General features: G+C 43.0%; 1 protein-coding gene across 1 annotated transcript; it reads right to left on the reverse strand.

Annotated features, from left to right (window-relative positions):
- Positions 1-3,695: 3,695 nt before the first annotated feature.
- Positions 3,696-7,815, reverse strand: LOC133649727 (uncharacterized protein K02A2.6-like). The gene has a single exon (XM_062046383.1). It carries the CDS (start codon positions 7,698-7,700, stop codon positions 3,774-3,776), a length of 3,927 nt encoding a protein of 1,308 aa, XP_061902367.1. The 5' UTR covers positions 7,701-7,815; the 3' UTR covers positions 3,696-3,773.
- Positions 7,816-10,958: the final 3,143 nt, after the last annotated feature.

The following is a 10,958-nucleotide window of genomic DNA, read 5'->3' on the forward strand; positions in this document are numbered from 1 at the left end:
TTTGTATAAATAAACGTGTATTTGTAAATATATTTCTGAGATTTGAATATAAATATGCTTGATTGTGTATTTGTATTTGTATTTGTATTGAATTGCAATAAATGTTATTTGTTTATATTTTCAAATCTCAAAAATATATTTATAAATACGCGTTTATTACATCCATCCATTTTTTTACCGCTTGTCCCTTTCGGTGTCACGGGGGGTGCTGGAGACTATCTCAGCTGCATTCGGGTGGTAGGCGGGGTTTTTGATTGATTGTTTGATTGATTGCAAATGTTATTAGTAGATTGAACAGTACAGTACATATTCCGTACAATTGACCACTAAATGGTAACACCCGAATAAGTTTTTCAACTTGTTTAAGTCGGGGTCCACGTTAATCAATTCATGGTACACCTTGGACATTACAAATTATTTATTTATTTATGTAACACATTTGTATTTGTGTTTGTATATTTATTAATGTATGCATATGTATTAATATCATATATATATATATATATATATATATATATATATATATATATATATATATATATATATATATATATATATATATATATATATATATATATATATAAGTTGATGTCAGGCAATTCTACTTCCATAAAAACCCGGTAGAAATAGCGCAATAAAACAATAACAAACATAAATATTACAATTAGGATTCAATGTGTTGTCTTTTGCATAGAAATGTGGTTTAATGTCCAGTCTAAAAGTGAATTAATATGTATACAGTATTTATGTTTCTGTGTCCAAAATCAATAGTTTGAGTGCAGTATTCACAAATATACAAGCTATATGTAATGGATAAATCACATATGGATATACACAAGCTATGGTATGAATATGCAAACTAAATTGTAGTACATAATTCTGAATATACAAAACTAATATACAAACCCCGTTTCTATATGAGTTGGGAAATTGTGTTAGATGTAAATATAAACGGAATACAATGATTTGCAAATCATTTTCAACCCATATTCAGTTGAATATGCTACAAAGACAACGTATTTGATGTTCAAACTGATAAAAAAATTTTTTGTGTGCAAATAATCATTAACTTTAGAATTTGATGCCAGCAACACATGACAAAGAAGTTGGGAAAGGTGGCAATAAATACTGATAAAGTTGAGGAATGCGCATCAAACACTTATTTGGAACATCCCACGGGGAACAGGCAAATTGGGAACAGGTGGGTGCCATGATTGGGTATAAAAGTAGATTCCATGAAATGCTCAGTAATTCACAAACAAGGATGGGGCGAGGGTCACCACTTTGTCAACAAATGCGTGAGCAAATTGTTGAACAGTTTAAGAAAAACATTTCTCAACCAGCTATTGCAAGGAATTTAGGGATTTCACCATCTACGGTCCATAATATCATCAAAGGGTTCAGAGAATCTGGAGAAATCACTGCACATAAACAGCTATTTCCTCCACCAGATGCACCCTCAACGTTACATGGCAATGCTGCATTAACCCTATTTATATTTTTTACTTCCTTCCAGAAGCCAGTGACATGTGGGCCAGCTACATACCTGTTCCACTGTTCCACCAAGGCTTGGTGTTTTTAGCTTTACTAAAATGAGTGAGTAAAGGTCTGCTGGCCTCTAGTAAAGCATACACAATACAATTGTACATTTCACTGAGGTCATCACAGTGAGAGGTGACATTACTGTTGACATTGGAACATAGAATGGCATGCATAGGTAAATGTATTTTGCTCAAGAGTTCATCTGATCTCCCACAACACAATAACAAATCCTCTGAGGAGAGTTTAGACCATTTATCTTGGCCTCACTTGCGCTATTGCTCCCTCATTATCTCAGGGAGACTGCCAGTGTCAAGCGTGATCTCAACAGGAAAATGATCAGTTGTGGTAGCCTCATACAGTACTTTCATAGACCCAAATGTTGCATGAGCATCTGCAGTACAAATCAGATGATCAAGCCAGCTAGATGTTCTGTGGGCTTCACTGCAGTGGCGTGCAGTCACTAGAGGCAGGGGAGGCACGGCCTCACCTGCCATCATGGAAAGAAAAAAAAAGTAAAAAGAAAATAAAAAAAATTAAATTGTTATATGTATCCAGTGATTATACTAAAGTTATTTTCCATTTAACTTCACCAGTTTTAGATTATTTTAATTTTAATTTTCACATTTGCCGTTCAAATACTGAGAAGAGACGGTGCGGTGATCAGCAGCCAGTTGAGGCACGTCACTGCGTTGTGCCTCAACATGGATTGTGCGCAATGACTCGGCTAACTGCTGGCCTGCTGTGCAGTGAGACCGTATTGCTATATAAATTATATTATACATTTCCATAGTTTAGTTAGCTGAGGTATATAATGTACAGGGTATTTTGTCAACAACTGTATGTGTGTAAGTATTTCTTGTGCTGAGCGATCAAACTGCTGCGAAGACGCACTGTGAGAGGCTCGTCTCATAACCCCGCCTCCTGGTGCCAAGCACCTCCGCCGCAGAATGCACCGCCCGACGGGAGCGCCGCGGCCACACCAACCAAAGCCCACACCCAAACCCTCCACGTGCAAGACTGAATCCACCCAAAAAAAGTCACTTAAGAAGAAGCCAAAAAGTGCAAAAACAACAATCCTCGCGCTGGAGGAGCCGCGAACGACCGCAGGGACACAACATTAGGTACACCCTCAGACTACAGCATGGATGTCATATTTCATTCATTCACAACTCTTCCAACACGAACACCACAGTTCCCACACTTATAAGTAAAGGTAAGACGATAATAACGTTTTTTTTTATTAAATGTGCTTTTTTGTGTGCTACCATTTGTAAGTGTAAAGTTAAGTTAAAGTACCAATGATTGTCACACACACACTAGGTGTGGTGAAATTTGTCCTCTGCATTTGACCCATCCCCTTGTTCACCCCCTGGGAGGTGAGGGGAGCAGTGGGCAGCAGCGGCGCCGTGCCTGGGAATAATTTTTGGTGATTTAACCCCCAATTCCAACCCTTGATGCTGAGTGCCAAGCAGGGAAGAATGCTGGTATGAGCTTTTAAACATAACCCGTTAACTGCTGCCAATCAAATGGTGAAAAAGATACTCTTTAGGGTTCATAAGTTTGTAAATCTGACTGTGATGAAGTCAGTGCCTCACCTGACATGAACCTCACCGCACGCCACTGCTTCACTGTAATAAATGAAGCTGTCCGCCGGTAGAAACACCTGACTCGATAGTACTAGATTATTGTCTCCTTACACATCTTGTTCGTGTGCTTGGCAAAGGAGGAAGCATTATCAGAAATATCAGCATTTATGTCTCCCACAACATAAATGGCCATGCAACAATTATAATCAATAAGAGTTAATAGATGCTGTCATGTTCGTGTTTGAAGGATGAGGCTGTTGATAGCAAGTGACTTAACTTTTAATGCTCCATGTTCTCAACAACATACATGTGTCTTTTATGCATTCTTGTTCTACCACTTTATGTGGTACGGTAAGCAGCATACTAACCCGTACTGCCCCCTAGCGGTCATACCTGTAATAACATCTGATCACAACATCCCCCTTTTTCTAAGACAAAATGTATTGACCTAACTAATCACATTAGCTGGGTCAGTTATTTTAACAAATTCTCATTTAGTCTAACTCTGACACATATGTGCAGTATGAAGAATTTCAAATTGCATAGGCTATCTCAAATCTAAGCCAATACTATTTATAACACTTTCACAACAATCAATATACATTTTGTTCAACATATTTAACATGCATATTGACTTTTCTTTGTTTACAAGTTCAGTCTATCAGGTCTTTTGATTTCTCTTGTGGACCTTCTTAACTCAGGTTCATTTGGAGTAGGTGTGTTACAGTCAGCGTTACAGTCCATAACAGGTGTGGGTATTACCTGAGATTCACCACAAGTTACACTAAGCTCACCAACAGTCCCTTGAGGAGTCTTTAACAGACTGCGACGATTGCGTCTGAGGATTTGTCCATCATCAGTTCTCACCGTGTACGATCTTGGAGCAACTTCTTGCAGGACTGTTGCTTTTGTACTCCATCCATCAGTATCCTCAATCCTGACTGTGTTGTTGGTAGTCAGTGGAGGAAGACGCTTGGTTGTTTTGTCATAAAATGACTTTTGCATCATCTTCTGTTGTCGTAGCTTATGTTCAATATTTGAGGGGTTATTTTGCTTTATTATATTGTTTGAATGACTCGGCAAGGTTGTTCGTAGCTTCCTCTTCATCAGCAGTTCAGCTGGTGATAGTCCGCACTGAAGAGGTGATGCTCTGTAGCTCAATAAAGCCAGATACGGATCCGAGTCACTGTCAGCTGCTTTCTTTAGGAGTTGCTTTAGAATGTGAACTCCTTTTTCCGCTTGCCCGTTTGATTGTGCATAATGTGGGCTTGACGTCACATGCTGGAAATCATATTGCACCGCAAACTTCTGCCATTCTTTGCTGCTGAAGCATGGGCCGTTGTCGCTCACTACAGTGTGTGGAATGCCATGCCTGGCGAATATAGATTTAGCATGTGTTATTACACAAGTTGACGTTAAGCCTGCTAGTAGCGCCATTTCAGGGAAGTTTGAGTAGTAATCTACTACCACTAAATAGTCTTTACCTCTGAGATGAAACAAGTCCATTCCTACTTTGTGCCATGGTGCGGTTGGCACCTCAGCAACCACCATAGGCTCTTTGCTCTGCTTGTTCCTGTGTTTCTGGCATGTTTCACATTTATTTATGAGTGTTTCAATGTCTTTATTCAGTCCGGGCCAGAAAACCGACTCTCTCGCCCTCCTTTTGCATTTTTCAATGCCGAGATGGCCTTCATGTATCCTGTGCAAAATGTCCATTCTCAAAGCCTGTGGAATAACAATTCTGCCTTTTTTCAACAGCAGTCCATCCACAGTACTGAGCTCACCTCTGACGTGATAAAATAGTGGACATGAGCCAGCCGGCCATCCCTCATCCATGTTCCTCATGACATGTTGTAACTCAGCATCCGTTGCTGTAGCCTCAGCGATTTGTCTTGACTTTGTGTCTGACACAGGCAGTGTAGCAGACACCATGTTCACATGACACTGTATGTCCTCATCTGTTGCACTCACACTGTCGCCTGTAGTTGCTCTGGATAGGGCATCAGCAAGGATTAGGTGTTTACCTGGAGTATATATCAGTTCAAAATCATACCTTTGCATTTTCATCATCAACCGTTGAATCCGCGGTGACATTTCATTCAGATTCTTTTTGATGATGGCAACCAGCGGTCGGTGATCAGTTTCAACTGTGAAGGACGGCAGGCCGTACACATAGCTATGAAACCGCTCCAAACCATATGCCAGTCCCAAACATTCTTTTTCGATCTGAGCGTACCGACATTCCGATTTTGTCATAGCCCGAGATGCATAGGCTACCGGTTTCCAGTGCTCACCCTCAGCCTGGAGTAGAACGGCACCAATACCATCTTTGGAAGCATCGGTTGACACTTTTATCCTCTTTGTGTGGTCATAAAATGACAACACAGGTGCTGTAGTCAGTGTGTTCTTGAGTTTTTGCCACTCATGCTCATGTTTCACTGTCCATTTAAAATCACAGTCCTTGTGCAGAAGCTCTCGTATGCAAGATGTCTTTGCTGTCAAATTGGGAATGAATTTACCTATAAAATTGACCATCCCCATGATGCGTAGCACACCGGTTTTGTCTGTGGGCCTTGGCATGTTCTGTATTGCACATATTTTTTCTTGATCTGGTTGGACACCACGTGCAGACAGCTTGTCTCCAAGGAAAAGGATCTCCTGAACACCAAACTCACATTTACTTTTGTTTAGTTTTAGTCCATACTTTTTTATGCGTTCCATAACTCTGCTTAGTCTCTCATTGTGCTCTTGGGCTGTGGATCCCCATATGATGATGTCATCTATGTAGACTCGAACTCCATCCAAGCCCTCGATGATCTGCTCCATCGCTCTGTGAAATATTTCAGGTGCTGACTTTATTCCAAAAGGCAGTCTGAGAAAACAGTGTCTGCCAAAGGGCGTATTAAAGGTACAGTACATTGTGCTGCTTTCACTCAGTTTCAGCTGCCAGAAACCTTGTGAGGCGTCAAGCTTTGTGAAGTAGCTGGCACCTGACATTTCACTGATGATCTCTTCACGTGTAGGTATTTGATAATGTTCACGCTTAATGCTCTCATTTAGATCTTTAGGGTCCATACATATTCTCAACTCACCATTCTTTTTCTTTGTGATGACCATTGAGTTGACCCAGTCTGTAGGCTCATTAACCTTTTTGATCACCCCCAGCATGATCATTCTGTCGAGTTCCTTCTTTAGGCTGTCTTTCAGTGGGGCTGGAACTCTGCGTGCTGCATGCACAACTGGTTGGGCATCTTCTTTCAATTGTATTTTATATGTGAAGGGCAAAACACCAAAACCCTTGAAAACATCTGAAAAGTTCTGAACAATTGTTTCCATCGAGTCATTTTTTGGGATAATGCTATACACTCTTTTCACAAGTGCTAGTTCTTCACAGGCTCTGTCACCCAGAAGTGATTCACGTCCCTCATTCACAACAAAGAAGCATAGGTGGTGCACTTTTCCTTTAACTGTGACACTCAGCCTGCATGTGCCCAAACATTTAATTGGTTGTCCATTGTAGTCCTTAAGTCCAGATTCTTTTCTTTTTATTTGTGGCTTGTTTTTCATTGCCTTTACATCACACATGCTTATTAGATTTGCTTTTGCACCCGTGTCCAATCTCATGGTGACTACAGTCCCATTTATCATTAGAGTAGCTATCCATTTATCTTCTCCAGTGACGTCATTTACATTGTCTGGTTTACTTATTTGTTCACTTTCCAAATTTACCATGCCAACAAAGAACGTGTCACTGAGATCAGGCTCATCTACTATGTTTACAGTTTTTCCTTTCTTCCCCTCTTTCCATTTGGAGAAGCACTGTTTAGCAAAATGATTCTTGCCTTGGCAACTTGAGCATTGCTTACCAAACGCTGGACATTGTCGGGGCTTGTGCTTTGTGCCGCAGCGCTTGCAGCTTATCATCTCGTCCTCCGACTGCCGTGCAGGCCGGGTCTGTGTGCGCTGTCTCCGCTGGTACGACACTGCTCCTACCGCTGCCGCGTTGTCGCTCTGCGCCGAGGCGACTGCAGACATCTCGCTGAACGTCCTCACGTGCTTTTGGGACAGCTCACTCGCCTGGCAGATCTTAATGGCTCCCGCCAGCGTCAACTCCACCTCTCGTAGTAGCCTCTCTCTGACCTTTTTATCCTCCACGCCGAAGACTATCTGGTCCCGGATCATGGAGTCCTTCAGCGTCGCGAAGTTGCAGGACTGCGCCTTTAGCCGCAAGTCCGTCAGGAAGCTATCAAATGGCTCATGCTGCCGCTGCGTACGAGACCGAAACACGTACCTTTCGTACGTCTCGTTCTTCTTCGGAGAACAGTGAGCGTCAAATTTGCTAAGCACTACATCCAACTTTCCATTATCGTCAGGAGTGTCAAACACAAACGTGTTAAATACTTCTATGGCCTGTGGCCCTGCTATTGTTAGCAGCAGCGCTACCTTTCTCGCCTCCGGCTTTGTCTCGTGTCCCATAGCCGCAATGTACAGGTGAAACTGCTGTTTGAAGGTGCGCCAGTTCTCGTCGACATTCCCCGTTAGTTTCAAACTCTCCGGTGATTTTAAATCCATGTCGTCAAGTCGAGTTTACTCCTGGTACCATGTCATGTTCGTGTTTGAAGGATGAGGCTGTTGATAGCAAGTGACTTAACTTTTAATGCTCCATGTTCTCAACAACATACATGTGTCTTTTATGCATTCTTGTTCTACCACTTTATGTGGTACGGTAAGCAGCATACTAACCCGTACTGCCCCCTAGCGGTCATACCTGTAATAACATCTGATCACAACAGATGCCAGCCTATTCACATATCCATCATCATTATGTCTAGACTCATATGGTGTGTATATAGATGTTCAGAATAATAAACTATGTGTTATTCATCCTGACCTGAACACCAATGCACCAGTCAGTTTCCAGTCTTACCACATTAACCACTGAGTCAAACCTTTTATGCCACAAGATAGCCACGCCCACAGGAATTAGCCCTCTGATGATGCCCTTAAGCAGTGGTTCTTAACCTTGTTGGAGGTACCGAACCCCACCAGTTTCATATGCGCATTCACCGAACCCTTCTTTAGTGGAAAAAAATACAAATATTTTTTTTTAAATTTAAGACAAAGTTATATGTTTTTGGTAACACTTTACTATGGGGAACATATTCTAAGTAACACAGACTTAATTTAGAGTTATTTGGACACTAGGGGAACATATTCTAAGTAATAAAGACTTAATTTTGTCAGGGTTGTCCCTGACAGTTTGGTCAAGTTTTATTTTGCCTCTGCGTTTGTCTTGGTTTCCTGTTCTTAGTTTCCTGTCAGTGCTTTTATTTTGTCTTCATTTCCTGATTGTCTCCCTGAGTGCTTTGTCCCCTCAGCTGTGGCTGATTGGCATGTGGCCACACCTGGTGCCAGTCAGCCAGCTGCCTATTTAAACCTGTCCTGCCCTCCAGTCACTGCTGGATTATTGTAGTGTCTACTGGTCAATGTCATTTAGACTTGTTGTTGTAGCGCTGTCTACTTCTGTCCACTCTGTTCCTATCATAGTTCATCCTGCTCGTTTCTTGCCATGTGAGTTTTGTTTATTCGTGTCACAGTAAGTGTTTTAGTTTTTGTCCACAGTTAGCCTTTGTGCTATTTTAGTTCATAGCCTAGTTTGTTCTCCGCCTTGTGCGCACCTTTTGTTTGTTCCCTTTTGTTTGTTTTTTTGCCATAGTATTTAATTCATGTTTTCTCGCACTATGCCTGCCATCATCTCTGCATCTTGGGGTTCGTCACCAACAAACTCTGACAGACTAATCCAGCCTAACACAAACCTCGCAGAGATGTCCATGGCGGAGAGGCTTAACAAAGTTTTAGAACTAATGGCTAAAATAGAGAGATTCGGCCGCTTTTCAAGCCCTCGCCCACCCACCCCTGTCGTCTGTGGGCCTATCTGGGGACGTCTGGGATCCGTCCCTTGGGGGGGGACGCCTATGAGTAGCTGTGCAGCTGGGGAGGCACAGCTACTCCTCACCCCAGTGGGTCTGCAAGAGATGGCGCCATCATCTCCGAGGTGTCTGCAACAGACGGCGCCATCCTCTCCGGTGGACCAGCAGATGCCACCATGCTCTCCAGTGGGCCAGCAGGGGTCTCCGCCACCCTCTCCGGTGGGCCAGCAGGGGTCTCTGCCACCACCATGCACTCCGGTGGGCCAGCAGCAGAGGGCGCCACCACCATGCACTCCGGTGGGCCAGCAGCAGAGGGCGCCACCACCATGCACTCCGGTGGGCCAGCAGCAGAGGGCGCCACCACCATGCTTCCCGGTGGGCCAGCAGAGGGCGCCGCCACCATCGTCTTTGGTGGGCCAGCAGAGGGCGCCGCCACCATCGTCTCCGGTGGGTCCTCCCACGCCGGCGGTCGAGCCGCCTCGCCAATTGCGGCGGCGTTCAACACGCCGTCGCCACCTGACTCTTCCCTGCTGGTTGCGAGGACTCTTGGCCTGGCGGCCCACCTCCTTGTCCTCCCTCCACCCTCCCTTGACTTTGGACTGTTTTTTTTTTGGGTGGGGGGGATTTTTTGATAAGTCTGGTATCCGTTATGGGAAGGGGGGCTACTGTCAGGGTTGTCCCTGACAGTTTGGTCAAGTTTTAGTTTTCCTCTGCGTTTGTCTTGGTTTCCTGTTCTTAGTTTCCTGTCAGTGCTTTTATTTTGTCTTCATTTCCTGATTGTCTCCCTGAGTGCTTTGTCCCCTCAGCTGTGGCTGATTGGCACGTGGCCACACCTGGTGCCAGTCAGCCAGCTGCCTATTTAAACCTGTCCTGCCCTCCAGTCACTGCTGCGTTATTGTAGTGTCTACTGGTCAATGTCATTTATACTTGTTGTAGCTCTGTCTACTTCTGTCCACTCTGTTCCTATCATAGTTCATCCTGCTCGTTTCTTGCCACGTGAGTTTTGTTTATTCGTGTCACAGTAAGTGTTTTAGTTTCTTGTCCACAGTTAGCCTTTGTGCTATTTTAGTTCATAGCCTAGTTTGTTCTCCGCCTTGTGCACGCCTTTTGTTTGTTCCCTTTTGTTTGTTTTTTTGCCATAGTATTTAATTAAATCATGTTTTCTCGCACTATGCCTGCCATCTCTGCATCTTGGGATTTGTCACCAACAAACTCTGACAAATTTAGAGTTATTTGGTTAGGGTCAAGGTTAGAGGGTTAGGGTCATAATAAGGCCATGCAGAATAAGGCATTAATAAGTACTTAATAATGACTAGTTAAGAGCCAATATGTTACTAATTTGTATGTTAATAAGCAACTAATTAATGATGAATATGTTCTCCATACTTAAGTGTTACCATGTTTTTTTTACTGGTGCATAAAATGAACCATGCATGAACATTACCTTGTTCAAAGAACAAACCCAACACAGTGCATAAACTCACAACAAATTACACACCTGCAAATCAGTCAGCTGTTGCCGTATCCGTAATACGCCGATAAGGAGAAGTTTGTATTTACACGATGAGTCGGGTGTGTTTTGACCTCCGCCGAACCCCTGAGGCCGACTCACCGAACCACTAGGGTTCGATCGAACCCAGGTTAAGAACCACTGCCTTAGAGAGCTCTGTAATTGACTCACCTGCACCGTTTTAGGCGATTACTTTTTTTTTTGCATGTTTTGACAAAACCTCTCCATCATCCAGCTATTGATTTCTAGTAGCTGGTTAAAAATTAAAAATACATAATGTATTACTGTAATGTTTACAGGGATAAACACATTTGAGAACTGACATTGCCGAGAATCGAACCTACGTCTTGTGGAATAAAAGGCGGATGCGCGAACCAAAATTTATGTTGA

The sequence above is a fragment of the Entelurus aequoreus genome, linkage group LG05 (genome assembly GCF_033978785.1).
Source record: "Entelurus aequoreus isolate RoL-2023_Sb linkage group LG05, RoL_Eaeq_v1.1, whole genome shotgun sequence".
In the NCBI taxonomy this organism is placed as follows: domain Eukaryota; kingdom Metazoa; phylum Chordata; class Actinopteri; order Syngnathiformes; family Syngnathidae; genus Entelurus; species Entelurus aequoreus.

Coding starts and splice junctions, on each gene's coding strand:
- LOC133649727 (XM_062046383.1), bottom strand. CDS start 7,700: ATGGATTTAAAATCACCGGAGAGTTTGAAACTAACGGGGAATGTCGAC.